Below are 18,529 nucleotides of genomic sequence, written 5' to 3'. Positions count from 1 at the left end.
TCCCAATTAATCTGTGCACCATTTTAGATAGAGAGTGAAATCAACATGACACGAGTTGTATTTCCTAATCAATTGAGTCGAACTGAATGTCATGGTAAGAAAAAAAATTCCACAACAAAATGTTTTTACTTATTAATAGATTATTGATCTCCATATATTATCTGTGACAGGTGGGACCAGGCCTTAATCAATTTTGATTGTTTTCAAATAGCAGGAGATGTTTTCTCAACTGTCACATACTTCACACGTAGTACCTGCTTCTTTCAAGGGCAGAATTAGTTTCACGTGCCAGGATATGAGCACAATTTGTGAAGTTTAAACAGGTGCTTACTTTGTATCTCTAAAGGCAAGAGATTTTTTCCCCAAGAAGCAAATAAACAAATTGTATTTGTAATTTAATTTTTTATAACAACTTGAGATAAAATCCACATACCACACAGTTCAAACATTCAAAGTATACAATTCAGTTGGTTTTTAGTATATTCAGAGTTGTGCCACCATTACCACAATCAACTCTACAACGTTTACATCACCCCAAAAAAGAAACCCCATACTTATTAGCAGTCACCCCATTTTCCTCCCCAACCCCTCAGTCTAAGCAACCACTAATCTACCTTCTCTTTATATGTATTTGCCTGTTCTGGACATTTCATATAAATGAAATCATATAAGATGTGGCCTTTCGGGTCTGGCATTCTTCACTTGACATATTTTCAAGGTTTTTCCATGTTGTGGTGCATATCAGTACTTCATCTCTTTTTTATTGCTGAATAATATTCCTTGTATGGATATGCCATGTTTTGTTTATTCACTTGTTAGTTGATGGAAATTAGGGCTGTTTCAATTTGGGGCTACTATAAATAATGCTACAAAAACATCTGTGCACAAGTTTTTGTGTAGACATTTGTTTTTATATCTCGTGGGTATCCAACAACAGTGGATGAGGGTTCCAATTTCTCTGCATCCTCACCAACACTTGATATGATCACTTTGATGATATATCTATTCCAGTGAGTGTAAAGTGATATCTCATTGTAGATCTCATTTGCATTTCCCTGATGGCTAATGATGTTGAGAATATCTTCATGTGCTTATTTGCCTTTTGCATATCTTCTTTGGAGAACTGTTAATTCAGATCTCTTGTTGATTTTTAAAAATTGAATTATATGCCTTTTAATTATTGTTGTAACAATTCTTTATACATTCTAAATACAAATTCCTCCCTTAACTAATACATGATTTAAAAAAAAATTCTTTCATTCTGTGGGTTATATTTTTGCTTTCTTGATAGTGTCCTTGGAAACACAAATGTTTTTAATTTTAATTTACCTATTTTCTTCTTTTGTTGCTTGTGTTTTTAGTGTCATTTATTTAAGAAATCATTGCCTAATTCAAAGTCAGAAAGATTTGCACCATGCTTTCTTCGAAGATACTTATAGTATTAGCTCTTATGTTTAGATCTTAAGTCCACTTTCAGTTAATTTTTATATGCAATATGAGGTAGGAGTCCAATTTCATTATTTTGCATGTGGATATCCATATTTCCAAGCACCATTTAATGAAAAAAGACTATTTTGCCCCCATTGAATTGTCTTAGCACCATTTTCAAAAGTCAGTTTACCATAAATGCCATCAATATTTCTGGACCCTCAATTATATTAGTATTTTATTCTTTCTGATGCTGTCAATTTTTTTTTTTTTTTTGAGTCAGGGTCTAACTCTGTCATCCAGGCTGGATTGCAGTGACCCAGTGATAGCTCATTGCAGCTTCAAACTTTGGGGCTCAAGCCATCCTTGCACTTCAGCCTCTGAGTAGTTGAGACCACAGATGCATGTCATCACATCCAGCTGGTTTTTGTTTGTTTGCTTGTTGTTGTTGTTGTTTGTAGAGATGGGATCTCACTGTTTCCCAGGCTGGTCTCCTGGCCTCTAGCAATCTTTCTGCCTGAGACTCCCAAAGTGTTGGGATTACAGTCACGAGCTACCAAGCTTGACCAATGTTGAAAATTAAATTATTTTCTTAATATCATTTTTTATTTATTCATTGATACTATATCAAAAGATAACCAATTTCTGTATATTTAATCCTGTATCCTGTACCTTTGCTGAATTTATTTATTAGTTCTAATGTTTTGTTTTTGTAGATCATGTCATCTCCCATCTCTATTTAGTTACACTTCTTCCTTTCCAATCTAGATGCCTTTTATTTTATTTTCTTGCCTAATTGCCCTTTCTTGACTGTCCAGTACAAGTTGAATAGAAATGGCCAAAGCAGACATCCTTGTCTTGTTTCTGATCTCAGGGGGAGATAATCCAGTCTTTCACCATTAAGTATGATGCTAACCATGGGTTTTTCATAGATGCCCTTTATCAGGTTGAGGAAGTTTCCTTCTGTTCCTAGTTTATTGAGGGTTTCTTATTTTACATTTTTTACTGTAAAAGGGTGTTGAATTGTGATAAATACTTTTCCTGTGCCTAATGAAGTGATCTTGTAAATTGTAATTTGATCTTATCTATTCTCATTTCCAAACACTCAAGAGAAAACTATAAGGAACTACATTTACAAAAATAAACCATAACTTTATGAAAAGGGCATAAAATAGCATTTTGGCAAAAACTCACAGATAGGTAATCTAAAGGTATCTAACTGGATCAATTTTAAAAATACAAAAATATAACATAAAGTTATATTTTTATATAACTTTTATATAGGAAATTTTTTCTGACTAAAAAAGTAAAACTTTATCTGCTGGTTATAGAAAAATATGTTCTTGTAAGAAAACTGTGGCATAATAAATTAACAAATAGCACAATCATCACTTTCACATACATATTTATAAAATACAGGATAGAATTATTAAAATTCTCTGTTAGTAGCTGACATCTCCTGTTCCAAACATTTCCATATTAAAATACAGATTTATAGTTCAAAAACTACATTGTGTTAACCAAAACATATTATGCTTTATACTTTAAAACAGCACATTAGCAAACCCATTTATCACACACGTTCAGAGCTGTATTGCCTGGGAAGAAAAGAACAAAATATAATTCCCAATTATGGTTTAATTGTACTCTGTGTAGTATATATAATGCCTTCTGCTTTAATTCGCTCCAATATTGGTCCATAGATCTCCTTTGAAAAGGGCCCCATGAGGCCTTTGGCTCCAATTTCACCTGGAAGAAAATAAATGTGTAATTACCATTTTAAAGGTAGTGTCAGAGGTTAATTTCCCCATCAGGAGTCTCCACAAAGAAGCAAACTCAGAGTCAATGAATTCTTGGAGGCCTAGGCATTTTTTAAGTAGCTGCTTAAAAATGTCCCTTAGTAAATTATTACTTAGGCAACACTTTGAAAGGAAAAGGAGTTAATTTTAGATTGAAAGCATAGGCAGACCTAGGGATATTGTCAGAATTTGTACACTTACCTGCATTAATTACTGCCAGGACAATCAGAGAATAAAGTAAAGTAAGAAGTAAAGTCAATCTGACTGGTCAGCTTAACTTGCTAATGTCATTTTTTAAAAAAGGCAAGACACCAACAGAATGACTTGTAACAAGTTTGATTATATGGGCACAGGCACCTGTCAGCATGACTGAAACATAGAACCTGGGCACTCTCACTAGAGGCCACAATGACCCCAACTTTTGTCACTTATTTCTTCACTGATTCCTCAGTAACTAAGTTGGTCATTTAATTTGACATTAGCTGATATGCTACTATACATTTTTTTCATTATTTCACATTTATATGCTTTGATATTTTCTACTCCCCTCATTCTTTCTTGAGAGCCAAACAGAGGCAATGCTTATTGAATGTCTATGTGATCTTCTAGGGAGAGTGGAGAATTGAAATTTGTATTCATTTAGCCTAAAATATTTACTGAGTACTAATAATATGCTGAGATATGAAGATTAATAAAAACCTATATTCTTGAGAATCTGAAGTGAATATCTTTTTCTATTTTAGAGTTATCACTCCCAATATGGCAAAAACCAAAGAAAGAAAGGAAGGAAGTGACCATTCCCTGGGGACCCCTCTATGTGGCAGCAGCTTTATGTGTTATATCAGTTAGCGTCACAACAACTCTATGAAATAGAGATGGCAATACCCACTTTAAATATGAGGAAACTCTTGCTCGGAGGTGCTGAGTAACTTGCAGCCCATCACTCAGCCACCTTGTAATTGAGCTGGAGCGAAAATCAGGTCTATCTCCAAAGTCCCCATGCATTACTCACCAAAAGGGGCCCTCCCAGGCAGTCCACGCTTGGATCTTCTAAGATGGCTCACTTTTAGTGAATGCCTGTGTTACACTCAAAAGCAATTACTTGATGTCCAGGCACCAAATGACTTGGAGGTGATATGGAAACAGGCTCATGCCTCAAATGAACAGACTTACCGTCAAGCAACATTTTGGCTGCCATGGCGGTGGGTAACCCCACGGTTTTAGCCATGGCTGAAAAGCCATTGATATCCCCATAAGCCACAAGATCAATCGTTTTATTTTCTAAATGTCCAGAAGGATGTCTGATCCCAAAGCTGTCTCTCATCACAATCATATCTTTTTCTTCAGGACCTTAAAACAAATAAGATAAGTGAAAATGCCACTATCGTTACAACTCGAATATCGTCTACCATCTCCTCCTCCTGCCTTTCTGGTTTTAAAAGTTTTCCCTCCTTTTTTATATGATCACTAGACAATTATTTACACAGCTTTTTAGCCCAAAGTCAAAGTGAAAACCTCAAGGAAATTAGAACTCTGATTGCATTCCTTTATCTGGGATGGTATCACCGTATCCTGTTTACAGACACAAAGGCACTGCTTTAGAGGCCTTTTAGTGTGCTCCAAAAATGCTACTTAGGCATGTGCCTAATGCATTAAAAAAAAAAAAGAAGAAGTAATGCCGGGCACGGTGGCTCATGCCTGTAATCCCAGCACTTTGGGAGGCTGAGGTGGGCGGATCACCAGGTCAAGAGATGAAGACCATCCTGGCCAACATGATGAAACCTTGTCTCTACTAAAAATACAAAAATTAGCTGGGCATGGTGGTGCACACCTGTAGTCCCAGCTGCTCAGGAAACTGAGGCAGAAGAATCTCTTGAACTTGGGAGGCAGAAGTGAAGTGAGCCGAGATCACGCTACTGCACTCCAGCCTGGTGACAGTGCAAGACTCCATCTCAAATAAATAAATAAATAAATAAATAAATAAGGCCGGGCGCGGTGGCTCAAGCCTGTAATCCCAGCACTTTGGGAGGCCGAGACGGGCGGATCACGAGGTCAGGAGATCGAGACCATCCTGGCTAACACAGTGAAACCCCGTCTCTACTAAAAAATACAAAAAACTAGCCGGGCGAGGTGGCGGGCGCCTGTAGTCCCAGCTACTCGGGAGGCTGAGGCAGGAGAATGGCATAAACCCGGGAGGCAGAGCTTGCAGTGAGCTGAGATTCGGCCACTGCACTCCAGCCTGGGCGGCAGAGCAAGACTCCGCCTCAAAAAAAAAAATAAAATAAAATAAAATAAATAAATAAATAAATAAACAGTAAAACTATGTTTTTCCTTTCCCATAATAACTATCTTTATTTTTACTTAATAATTCTCAAATTCTTCTCCCTGGAAAAATGTCCAATTGCCCTTTTCATCATATCATATCTTCCCATTCCGGCTGCTTGGTGCCAACCTTCCAATACGATTATCTGCACTGACTCTATCTTATGATTCTTCTTCAGGTATATTTAGCTAACACTTCAGAGCCTACCATAGGAAAGCTTCATGACCAAATGCTTGGAGAGGGCATCCACAATGGATTCTGCCTGAGGGACTTCTTCATCCCCAAGTAAGCCCAACCTGAAAAGCACAGGAGATGGCTGCATTAGTTCAAGTCCTAGACATGTTCTCATTTGGGAAGCAAAAGGGAGCTCTTTGAATTTAATCTTGAAAGGGCAGAATTACAAGATGGTAACTCAAGTTGTAGGATTTTCCTAAAGTGTAAAATAATAACAATATCAATGTTTTAACCTTCAGAATCATCTCCAGACTCACCAAGGCACTACTCCCCGGAGCAGGGCAGAGATGTGCATTGTAATCCCATGTTCTTACAAAGCTCTTTATGAGATTAACTTAGAGGTTAGTTCTCCAACATTAAGTATACCAGCAGGATGCCACAGCAGTCATATGAAAGAATGTTTTAACGTAATATTCTCTGACTACTCAGAATCTCCTACAGGAAAGCAAAAATACCCCACTACGCTTGGGAACTGAGTGATAAAGTGTTTCCAGATAAGTATTTATCAAATTATAATTGCCATAGAGCTCCTTTTTTTATCTATTGTCTATGACCACATGAACATGGCACATGATAATCTCTCTACCCACATTAGAGCAACAAATTAATCAAAGACAAATGTAAAATATTTAACTTTTTTTTTAGTAGAAATTTACAATCATTGATCCAGTATATTTTGCTCTAAGTTGAGTGGTGGGTGCCTACCATTCAACAGCCTCCAACTGGGTATTGTCTCCTCCTAGTTTCTTAAGAACAGCTTCCTTCAACACATCGTGCTCAGAGGAGGGCGAAATCCCAACTAGGTCACAGAGGAGTTGTTTCTGGTTAGAAAAATAAAGACAAAATTTCTAAGTCCCTAATAATTTTTTTTAATTAACTGAAAAATTATCCTACTAAAACACTGAACTTCAAATACACCTCAAATTTTAAAATTAAAAATAATTGGAAACAGGAAATTGTAACACATACACATACATATACGCATCTGCATACCTACACATCAATAAATAGCTGCTATTCCAAAATGATACTTCACCAATAAAAATGGGTTCTAAGATCAACTCAATACAAAACAGATGGTGTGCTTCTTACTAGCACATTCCCTGTCTTTGTATATCCTCTCTATCACTATTTTTTTTACCCATTCTCCCCCTACCCTCCAGCAGTCCATTTTGACCAGGATGAAGTGGAAAAGGCTTACTGCAGTGGTTGCCAGTAGCAACTCAGGTTCTTTTGTAGGTTCAAGAGATAAGAAAGACCTTGCAGTTAATAAAATCTCAAAGGAAGAACATGTAAACAGTAGCCATAGTTTTTTCTACTTTCAAAACAAGACTTTTTCTAGGCTCCCAAAGGAAATGCTATGCTCTAGATCAGGAGTGAACCAACTGGTTCACAGACCAAATTTGGCTCACTGTGTTTCATTAAATAAAAAGTTTTATTGAAACACAGTCATGCTCATTGGTTTATGTATCATCTATGGGAGAAGTGAGTGGTACTGACAGAGACCGTGTGGCCCATAAAGTCTAAAACATTTATAACCTGGTCCTTTACAAAAAAGACCATCCCTAAGAATGTCTGCATCAACCTTCTCAAGCCAGCTGCCTCAACCCCAGGTTCTCTCTGCAGATATTTATTCACTCCTACCCAACAAGTAAATTTATGGAAGGTAAAACTTAAGATTGGAAAGGTTCACAAATGCACACACAAAAAAATGAATGTAAAAGCATCATAAAGAAATGTTGAATGCTTAAGGTGGTAGATACTCCATTTACCCTGATGAGGTTATTACACATTGCATGCCTATTTCAAAATATATCATGTCCTCCATAAATACACACACCTACTATGTACCCATAAAAAATTAAAAAATTAAAAATAATTTTTTTTAATGAAACTAGCTAGCAAGAATACTAAAACTTTTTTTTGAGATTTAATAGAATTAGCAACATTGGTCCTTTTCTCCTTGTGATACATTTCTGGCATTTCTATTGGAATATGGGCACACTAGTTTAAGTTGAATGACCAGCTGGTAATGAGTTAATTCTGAGCAGTTAGTGGAAGCTCTACTTCACATTCAGTTCCAAGCCTCCAAAGTTCATTCCAACTCCGAGGCCTTAAGATTTTGGTAGAACAAATGATAGACGCATAAGCTTGGTAACTGAAAATCAAAACACTCATAGTTCTAAGTAACCACATGAGAGTATTGATAAGATTTGGAGGTTGGGAATCTAGTTCTGTAATACACTAGTAACTCTCCTGGATTCTCACTTTCAGGAAGCCCAAGTGACTTCCATCACTGGGTCACCACTTAGACCACTGGAAGAGCTCAGAGCTTAATGCAGAGAGCAAATGCATCTCTTATCACAGCTCAAGGAGCAGTTAAATGATATAAGTTGCTGCAGGACATAGGCCTGATATGTGTCAACCCCACACCCTCTCCATTCTTCCACAACAGTGAAGGGAAAGGGGGCTTCAGAATTAGGATTTATCTTCCTGCTCATAAGCTAATAAATGGGTCCTTTCATTGACCCAAAGCAGAGTTCACCCCCGATCATTTCAGAAGGTATTTCTGAAGAGGAGCAGATAGAACATAATTCCAGAGTCACTCACCCAGGTGAGAAAGTTGGCCTCAGGTCTAAAGGCAGGAAGTGCTTCTCTGTTTATAAGACCTAATTTTACAAATCCATTCAAAGCTTTCATATATCCCTGAAACAAGAATTAATAAGCAGTATATAAAATGTTTCTCTTCCAATGAAAAAATATAAAATATTTTTGAAAAGAGGGATCTATCCTTGTAACTAATTTAGAAAATAATTGTTTATATTATGATATGAGTGCTACAACTCTTTTAGAATTTGCCTAGCCAGGTTTTCTCATCTTTACTAGAAACCCCTCCCCACAACCCACCAAAAAAAAAAAAATTGTATTGAGGATATAGATACAACCAATTTCAAGCTCAAACTGAGATCAATAGTGTCATAACAATTCCACTGGTTTACATAAAAGACTTTGCAAAACGTGAAGTCTTTAATTCTGTTTCTGGGTAACATGTGAATGAAATTTTCTGGCAGCATAAGGGCAAATTTTCTTATGTGTTATATGCTATCAGCTCAGCAGAATATTATTTAATAGAACAGTCAGTTGAGCTTTTTCTTATAATGGAAGGAGGAACTTGTAAGAATATCCTCCTCAAAAGCAGATAATCCAATCTACTGATTAGAGCCACTACCCCCAAGATATATGGAGAGAAGAAAAAGAGGTAGGAATCAGAGAGATTTTTCTAAGATATGATGACATCACCACTCTGATAAAAATTCCTCATATATCTTTCATTGTCTACAAAGCAAACCTGAGGTCCTTGGTATAGTATATAAAACCCATCACAATATGCTCATCTAACCTAATTCACAGATCTCCACTTTCACTATTCCCCAAATGTGCTGTGTTCTTCCAGAAACCAGGGCCTCTGTATATGCTGCTCCTGTAACTGGAATGTGCTGGCCACAGTTCTTCATTTATGAAATGTTTTCTCCTCCCTTCAGACCCAGTTTAGCACCTCTTCTGAGTCCCCTAGGTGAGTGGGCACTCCCTTCTTGTAGCATTTTGTATATATCTTTATCATGGCAATTAATACAGCTTGTAATTAATTGTCTATTCAGCTGCTGTACTGTAGGTATTGAAAGGAGGGAAATAATATCTTTATATTATATTATATTATGTTATATTATATTTTATTTGTGTGCATATTCTTCATCCCAATGCCCACTTCGGGGCAGATAAGTCAAGCAAATAATGCCTAGTCCATGGTGAGCAAAAATGCATCACCACTGATGACAAAACTGTAGAAGAGTATTATATTAATAGGTGCTAGGATAGAGGAAAACATAGCTGTGGGAGCACAAAAGAAGGGGAACTCACATAGATGGGGCTGGGTGGTTCAAGGGGAAGGAGTTAGAGAGGATACCATAGGAAGGTATTCAACATTATTGAACATTCCAATCCATTATTCAGCATTCCAATCCCCTAAAAGAGAACAAATGGCTGGATAAATAGATTCTGAATAATAGATGAAGTGAAGAAAGACCATAATGTTTATTCTCCAGTGTGCAAATGGGAAGCAAGGTGAGAGGGCTACGATAAGAAATTTTGCAGCTGCTATAATTACTGCTCAAGCAGAGAGAGAGAAAAGAAAAGAGAGAGAGGGAAGTAATTCTAGGGAGCAACAGAGTTTTTAAAATATAAAATAGTTCCTGTAACCATCAGATATTTCACTACCGAATGTTTGGTCAACTAGCAATTTTCACATTTCTAAAGGTTATATTGTTCAAACTGTTTAAAGGTTACTAAAAAAAGAATTCTCATTTGCTCTAATCCAAATGCAAATATACTTCAAAGAGGAGAAACAGAAAAGTATTATCACTAGCTTGTTTAGCTCACTTCTGGGACCTGTTAGGTGCTAGAGATCCCTTTATCCAACATCTAAAATGCTGATTTCTGAGCTATTTATTAATCTCAGAAATATATTTTTATGCTGACCCCTAGAAATGAATTTATTTTATGTATTCATTCATCAATAAGCATTTTGCAAACTGCTGCCATTTGTCAGACTTGTGCTAGGGACTGAGGCCACAGAGTGAAAAAAAATGCAGTCCCCTCTATGCAGAAACTGCAGTCAACAGAAGGGTCAGATAAGTCAAGCAAATAATTCCTAGTCCATGGTGCGCAAAAATGCATCACCACTGATGACTAAACTGTAGCAGAGTATTATATTAATAGGTGCTAGGTTACAGGAAAACATAGCTGTGGGAGCACAAAAGAAGGGGAACTCACATAGATGGGGGTGGGTGGTTCAAGGGGAAGGAGTTAGGGAGGATACTATAGGAAGGTGCTATTAAGCTGCATCTAGAAGGACAAGCAGGTGACAGGCAGGCAGGGAAGGACAGTAGCCAAGGCCTCTTTGTCATATTTGAATGACGGTATCTCATCTCCAATACTGGAAAGAATGTTAGGGTTACCGAAGGGTTGCTGGCATTGCCAAGGATGGTGGCCCTCATGATTATGAACACTGTGACATCTTCCATCATCAGAATCTGTGGGGATGGCTCCCACTTGCACACCTTGTTGAGACCTTTATTCAATGTTTAAATCTATTAAAATCCTTCATTCCAGGATCTATATGTTTGTCAAAAGACTATACTGAAAGCTATATATCCTAACTGCTGGCCAAAAAAAAAAAAAAAAAAGTTACTACTCATATTCTTTGAACAAATTGAAGAAAAGAGATGAAGAAATCTGCCAGAGCTGGGGATAGTAGGCATGAGTTCAGACTAGAATTTCTACTGTGCCTAAAGGTTGGTAGAAGAGCCACAGCTCCTAGATCTCAGTAGGACATTATCATTGATGTCTCATTTGATTTCTGGACAACGAAAAAATCATATTCATGGAGTACAAGCACCTGCTCTCTAGGAGCTTACAATCTTTTTTGGGAGACAAGAAAAATATACATAAAATTATAACTTAAAATGCTGACAAGTAAATGTTAAGTGCCCATACATGTAACAGAAGCTCTTAAGAGTAAGAAATATAGTGGTTGTTTTCTTTTTAAGAACAGATAGGTGGGTGAACCTGGAAGACATTATGCTAAGTGGAATAAGCGAGACACAAAAAGTAAAATGTTGCATGATCTCACTTACATGCAGAATCCTTTTTTTTAAGAAAGTAAAATATGCAGAGATAGAGAATAAAACCGTGGTTACCAGGGGCAGGGTTGCAAAGAAGAAAAGAAGAAGGCCTGAAGGAGTATGATACAAATACTTGGAGGAAAATTTCCAGGAAAAAGGAACAGCCAGCAAAAAAAGGTAAGAGAGTGACAGAAAAGCAGACACAAGATTGAAGAGTCATCACTGACAGGTCCATGTGCCTTACATCTTCCAGTTAAAAAGATAATCAGAGAATACTAGATAACACACATGAGACAAATCCCCTCTCTGACCTTAGCCAGGAAATCTCACAAGACAGACAGATTTGCAGCCAGGTCTCTGATCTTGAGAGATGCATGTATTTTAGGTATGCTGGTTACATAGGTTGAGTCGAGTCCCCTGTGGCCAAATTCATGGGCATCCAGAGCCTCAGAATATGGCTTCACTTGAAGGTTTGCAGATAGAATTAATTAAGGATCTCAATATGAAGTCAACCTGGATTTAGGGTGAACTCTAAGTCCAATGACTAGTGCCCTAATAAGAAGGGAGGCAACACAGTGAGACACACAGAAGAAGGTGATATGAAACTGAGGCACAAATTGGATGGATGTTTCTCAAAGTCAAGCCTCCAAAAGGCACCAACCTTACTCACACACACCTTGATTTCAGACTTCTGACCTCCTGAATGGTGACAGAATAAATCCCTATTGTTTCAAGCTACCCAGTTTGTGATATTATGCTAGAAAACTATTAAACCAGTTGTCTTGATTTGGTTACACTTGTAACTGCTTTATTTGTGATCAATAAATGTGTAGTGGACATTTGTGTTTATGCTTCTAGAATGTACTCCCCATTTTGTGGTTTAAAAACATTTTGGATTTGCTCTGGGGAGGCCCCTTTAATCCCATCTGTTTCGTCCACCCCAGTCCCCGTTTTTTAATGACATTGACTCCATCTCCAGTTCTAGGGACATATAACATAGGCCAAAGTAGATGAGCACATTTTATCCCACTGACCTTAGGGAGCTAATGAGACAAAAATCGTATTTTTGGCTATTAGAATGGTATCATTTTTTATTCCCACTGAATTTGATCCTGAGAGCCTGGGGGTGCTGCCACAACTCTGCCATCGTGTAGCACTTCAGACTCCAGTGAATACTGGAAAGAAGAGCCGAGAGGTTACGAGAAATCAGGTCCTGGGGAAGTCACTTGACCTCCAACTCTCACTAAGCCTGAAGCCCTGCCTGTCCCCAATCCTAATGAGTCAATTAATTATCTTTTTGTTTTGAGGTGAGTCTCCTAAAATATTCAATCATAAGATTTCTGAAAAAAAAAAAAAAAAAGACTCCAACTTGGTTTATCATCTTAATTATTTTGACTACTAAGAAAAGTTAAGTGTACACATCACTTACATCAAAACTGGCAACATGTTGAATCTAAAGTCCATCTGCTTACCTTATATCTCAGTGTCCCCCGCAACAAAGTGTGAGCAGAAGAAATGCCATAAATCTCAGCATATTTCGTACTGTCTCTGTTAGGATAGCCTTCCAAATTTAATCCTGGGAAAAAATCCATGGACGTAACGACATCAAGAAAGGAGATGCCCCCTGCAACATTCACAACCTGAGGAACATTGAGAAGGCACAGATGGGGTTACAGTTGTTCCTTTCTTTTAGGGCTTCCCTGCATTCTATGGACAAAGAAAGCAATAGAACTTTGAAAAAAAAAATAATGAAACCACCATAATCATTATCCCATACTTAAGCTGTTCTACTAATATCATAATTCACAAAGCAATTCTTCTCTCAAGCTTTAAAATTTGACTCTAAAACATTTAGTTTTTCTAAACATAAGGTCTTATTTTCAAGTTTTTTCCTTCCCCTGGATAAAACGGCACTAAATTATTTCCCACTAGAATTTGCCTTTTTAAAAAATATAAATATTTAGAAAAAATTTTTTAAATAAACATTTTAATTTTATTTTTTAAACCTTGTTTATTTGAAAATAAACAAGGTTTAAAACATAAACATCTAAAATTATTTTATATAAAAATGTTTAAAAAACTTAAAAAAACAAGTTAAAGCAACAGATAATTATTTAAATGGCTTCTATGCTCAAACAACAATCAATATTCTCATTCTTTTCTTTTACTTTCATGACCCTTCTAAATGCCACATTAGGCATCAGTCACATACATTTCATTCAGACAGCTAAATTTATTGAGCAGTTACTATCTATGTTCCCTTCACAAATTGTGAAGGGAATAACATGAGTGATGAAATAAAAATCTTTTGATATCTCAGTACTTCTATTTCCCATACCCCTACCCGCATCACACATACTCAAAATTCAGTGAAGGATTTCTTTGTTTCTAATTTTAATTAAAGGACAAATTTTATTTTAGTTTATGAGGCTTATTATTATCATTGAGATAATGGAAAGTATTCTGGAATGATAAAATTAGGTGTGAGAATTCTGGTTGGTGCTGCTGGTGGAACTGAATTTTATCCTTATTATACCACTGGAAACAATTTCTGACCAATTTCTCTAAGCTGCACAAAGCAACCCTGTACCAGGGAGCTGCCAATGTACTTTAAGGTGGATTCACAGGATTTGCCTGAAGAGGCCTTTGGCTAAACTTAATGATTCTCATGCCTTATTTGCAGATGGGTTCTGAACGTGCCTTTGTATGAGAGAGAAAATGGAAACTCATTTATATGTGGATGAAGCCCCAGAAAGAAAAGGGCTATGCTGGCTGCAATGTCAGGACCACTGGAGTCTTTTCAGTGCAGAGGTTCACTTTGGAGAGTGCCAAGCACCCTTTCACATTTCAAAAGTGAAAATCTGAATGAAGGATGTAAGGAATGCCTTTCATTTAATCTTCTTGTGAACTCTTCTAGACTGCAGAGTAAATATTTCCATAGGGATGATTTCTGTACTACATCTTTAAAATCAATATATTTATTTATTTATTTATTTATTTATTTATTTATTTATTTATTTTTGAGACGGAGTCTCGCTCTGTCGCCCAGGCTGGAGTGCAGTGGCCGGATCTCAGCTCACTGCAAGCTCCGCCTCCCGGGTTCACGCCATTCTCCTGCCTCAGCCTCCGGAGTAGCTGGGACTACAGGCGCCCGCCACCGCGCCCGGCTAGTTTTTTGTATTTTTTTAGTAGAGACGGGGTTTCACCGTGTTAGCCAGGATGGTCTCGATCTCCTGACCTCGTGATCCGCCCGTCTCGGCCTCTCAAAGTGCTGGGATTACAGGCTTGAGCCACCGTGCCCGGCCAAATCAATATATTTAAAAGAATTCTAAATTTTTGAAAAAATGTAAGAAAGCAAATGTTGGGCATTGTGGTGCCCACCTGTAATCCCAGCTACTTGGATCGGGAGGCTGAGGCAGGAGGATGGCTTGAGCCCAGGAGTTTGAGAATAGCCTGAGGGACACAGCAAGACACCATCTCTTAAAAAACAAAAAAAGCAAATGTTGACTGTTAGGGTCTTCACACCCATCTCATTTCTATAATCTATGACAGTTCTTAAGTTTTGTTTGCTTGTTTGAAGGTCAGGAAAATTTCTGAAAGAAACATTCAGTAAAGACAACAATATTCTAGCTTACCAATCAGAAATAAAACAGCAAGTTCTTAAGTCTATCATGAAATCCTTACAAAGAAGATGGAGAAATGTAAGCTGAACGGCAATGGTTCATTTAGTGAGAATGGCAGTTGGCTAAGCAACCTGACCCAAAAATTACTGGGTAATCATTGTCATTTGATATTAATTCATAGTTGTATTTCTAGTGGCATATAATGTAGTTCAACAATAAGTTCTTTCTTGGTTATTATTTTATTAATAATTTGAATGACAACAGAAACATATTCGTCTATTTTGCAGAGAATATACATTTCTTTCTGCTCTGACAATGCTCAGGCTCATTATTCACTGCTGTTGCAAGTTTCTCTAGGTCCAACTCTTTCACACACACACACACAGACAAACACAAATACACATCTCCCAACTAGAGAGAATCACTGTTATATTTGAATAATGTATCATATATATTCAAATAATCACAATAAGCTTGATCACCAAATTAATAAGGAATTATACAATCATTTTTTCAGGGCCCACTATGTGCCCCATGCCTTGTACTGGGCATTATCTTTAATCCATGAAATAACCCATTTTTCAGAGGTGAAAACTAAGGCTGAGTCACCCAAAGGCAAATTGAACCCAGTTCTATTTGACTGCAATGTCTGTGTTCCTTCTACTACACTGTCCCCTTAATCATGCTTATTTCTGGATCGGTATTTTCAAGGGGATATTGACAAAGTCAGCATTCCAGATTATGCCACCTAGGATGCACCTGAAAGCTGCATAAAGAATGGATACAGGCAAAGGAAGATAGTGGTAGCTCTTGATTTCCAAGGGGCTGGGTGCTGCAGTCAAGGTGGTGGCAGGCAACGGATAGAGGGCTAGAAAACTTCTCTTAAAGCGATGTTTGCAGAGCAAGCACACTTCTCACTCAGATTACATGTTTTGCCAGGTTAGACTGGGAAACACTGCAGAAGGTGATGGCAAAGTTCTGCTGGGTCACTCCCAAATGCCACCAATGTAAAAAAGTATACCACCACTGTGAGGGGAATGAAACCAAGAGAAGATGAAATCACTGTCTCTGAATATGTGGAAGAAAATCACAACTGTTAGGAATCAAATTAGAAGTTAGAAATAGTACAAGTGGCTAGAAATCACGGCAAAGATGTAAGACAATGAGTTATATTCAAATTCATAGGCCACTGCCCAATTTCTGGAAAAGTTTAAGGCTTCAATTTTAAGTAGAAGTCAAAGAAGTGACTTGGTTCCCCATTATGATTCTGTGAATTATTTAAGACCAGCTCCATGGTGCAGGGTGATGATGGCAGAGGGAGTGAAGGGCAAGAATACAAGAGAGGTTTTAAGTTGTTTAACAATCTGGCTTGGGAAACACACTGATACACCCGAATTACTGACTGAATAATGCAGCACCTAGAAAATTCTTAGACACGGAAAAATGAAGTGTCTGATTCTTTGATTCAGTTCAGACAAAATAATAGTGAACAGAGGCTGGAGTGGTCACAAAAAGCTTCATCCACAAGAGGAAACGCAAGTGGGACCTTGAAAAGAGTATCATTTTAGCTAAGAAAAGAAAGCGTCATGTTTTCTCTTGGTATCCTCCACAGTGTCAGAGAGATGCAAAAAGTACTCATTTTTACAAAAGAAGTTTAGGATGAAAGAGGAGAACTTCAAATCCAACAAATACAACTTCTCCTACCTGAAAATAACCTCTTGCTTTTCTTAAACCCTCACAACTACTAATTTCCTTATGTAGCTAATATTTGCTAGATTGATTACATGTCTGACAATCTGCTGTTAGGCAGATTGCAATCTATGTGACCTCACTGACTAAGAACCCTGGAAGGCTGGCGTGATTGTCCTCATCTTCCGACAAGGAACCCAAAGCTCACAACCAGTAATGGCAGAGCCAGGCCCACAGATATCAAGTTTCTTGCTCTTTCTTCATTGTTACCAACTTTAGCATTTATAAGGCCTCCTGAAAATAAGTGTTTTACTCAACTGAGGCAAGAATTTGTCTTGCTTTCACATGTTAATTTATACCAAACACAGGCCAGTCTCTTAAGATCGCAGAAGGTAAAAGGAGCGGTTGGAATGCAATAGGAGACAGGCTGTAGCATGTAAAAGGATGTGTGCTTGGTAAAACATCAGACTAAGATTCTGGTCCAAACTTTCATGATTCATAGACCTGAAGAATTGGATGGAACATCAGTGCTCACATTCCACATCAGGAAACTGACATCCGGTGGATCTTTTCAACTGCCAGGTCTTTGGCTATGTTATGAGGGATGCCAGGAATTAGACCAGAACTCATTGATCCTGTTTATTATTCTGAAACATGTCACACATTCCAGCATCAAGTTAAAGTGTCCTGCTTGTTTAGTACTATTTTAAGTGTAGCTGTGGTTCTCTGATCATTAAATCAGTTGTTCTCAAATTCGGCTGCATATTAGAATCACTAGGGAGATTTTAAAAATCCCCAAACCCAGGCAAATCAGAATCTTTAGGGATGAGGCCCAAGCACTTTTCAAACTCCCCTTGTAATTCCAAGGTACAGCCAAGTATGAGTTATTCTCTATATCACAGGCACAAAAGACCATGGCTAATAACAGCATTCACCTTGTTGCTTAAGAAATTCTTTCTGTCTACTCCTGAAATACATTTTGATTCACAGATACATTGACAACGTAAAATATTGATGCTAGAATAATCTTTTTAAGACACATCTATCTGATCATATTACTCATCATTCCCTGCAGGGCCAGTACTAGGGCAAGGTGAGTGAGTGCCTACAACACAATTCAAAGAGGCACTCTGAGCCTCATTACACTTTTCTCCAAACTATGAGCATAAACTATGAAGTCAGATAGATGTGATTTGGATACTCGCTCTGCCACTTGCCATTTCTTTAAGTGTAGCTGTTATCTTAAATCCCTAAACCTGATTTTTCCCCTTGTAAAACTGTCATACCATGAGTGCTAACATCCCTGCCTAGCTGGCACCTTCATATCCTTCAAGGCCAAGCACATCCTCTTCTCCACTAGTTTTCCTTCTCCCCATCCTCCTTCCCCCAACCCCTTCACCAAGGCCAATTAAACTGTTCTCCCATCTGTACCTCTGAGCCACTTTAACATGCTTTGGAAATTTCCCTATTCAATTGTAATTATTTATTCCCGTGTCTGTCCTTCCAGCCATTAGGCAATCTGGCAAAAGGAGAAAAAAACATCTTTAAGAGTTAGTTAGACCTGGGTTTGACTCTCAGTCAAATGACCTCGGACATGCTCTCTGAGCCACAGCTTTCTTATTGTAAAATAATGAAAATAATTAAACTCAGAGAGTTCTTATGTTCTGTTACATGGCAGCTGTTTCTTATGTTCTGTTACATTGTAGTTTCTTTCCCCAGCACAACAAACCCTCCATTCTAAGAGCTAAACCT

At 37.6% G+C, this 18,529-nt stretch overlaps 1 protein-coding gene and 1 non-coding gene across 4 annotated transcripts in view; one reads left to right on the top strand and one right to left on the bottom strand.

Moving 5' to 3' along the window:
- Window positions 1–382: 382 nt before the first annotated feature.
- The window catches only part of AASS (aminoadipate-semialdehyde synthase), a 72,584-nt gene continuing 54,437 nt past the window's right edge, over window positions 383–18,529 (bottom strand). For 2 of the 3 annotated variants that reach the window (XM_033192353.1, XM_033192354.1), the window contains 6 exons: window positions 12,938–13,105; window positions 8,395–8,490; window positions 6,490–6,605; window positions 5,758–5,846; window positions 4,401–4,577; window positions 383–3,177 (listed from right to left, as the gene is read on the bottom strand). In XM_033192353.1, coding sequence (XP_033048244.1) covers window positions 3,059–3,177; window positions 4,401–4,577; window positions 5,758–5,846; window positions 6,490–6,605; window positions 8,395–8,490; window positions 12,938–13,105 — 765 coding nt within the window. In that variant the 3' untranslated portion in view covers window positions 383–3,058. Of the gene's footprint in view, window positions 3,178–4,400; window positions 4,578–5,757; window positions 5,847–6,489; window positions 6,606–8,394; window positions 8,491–9,702; window positions 9,808–12,937; window positions 13,106–18,529 lie in introns of those variants that run through there. The other variant, XM_033192355.1, reaches the window with a different exon arrangement.
- On the top strand, window positions 8,617–8,679 carry LOC117073849. The gene has a single exon (XR_004433403.1). It is a non-coding gene; the product is annotated as a U7 small nuclear RNA (small nuclear RNA).

The sequence above is a fragment of the Trachypithecus francoisi genome, unplaced genomic scaffold (assembly GCF_009764315.1).
Source record: "Trachypithecus francoisi isolate TF-2019V2 unplaced genomic scaffold, Tfra_2.0 Lachesis_group4, whole genome shotgun sequence".
Taxonomy (NCBI): Eukaryota; Metazoa; Chordata; class Mammalia; order Primates; family Cercopithecidae; genus Trachypithecus; species Trachypithecus francoisi.
The sequence above is the reverse complement of the archived record's forward strand: the minus strand, read 5'-3'. Positions and strand labels throughout refer to the sequence as shown.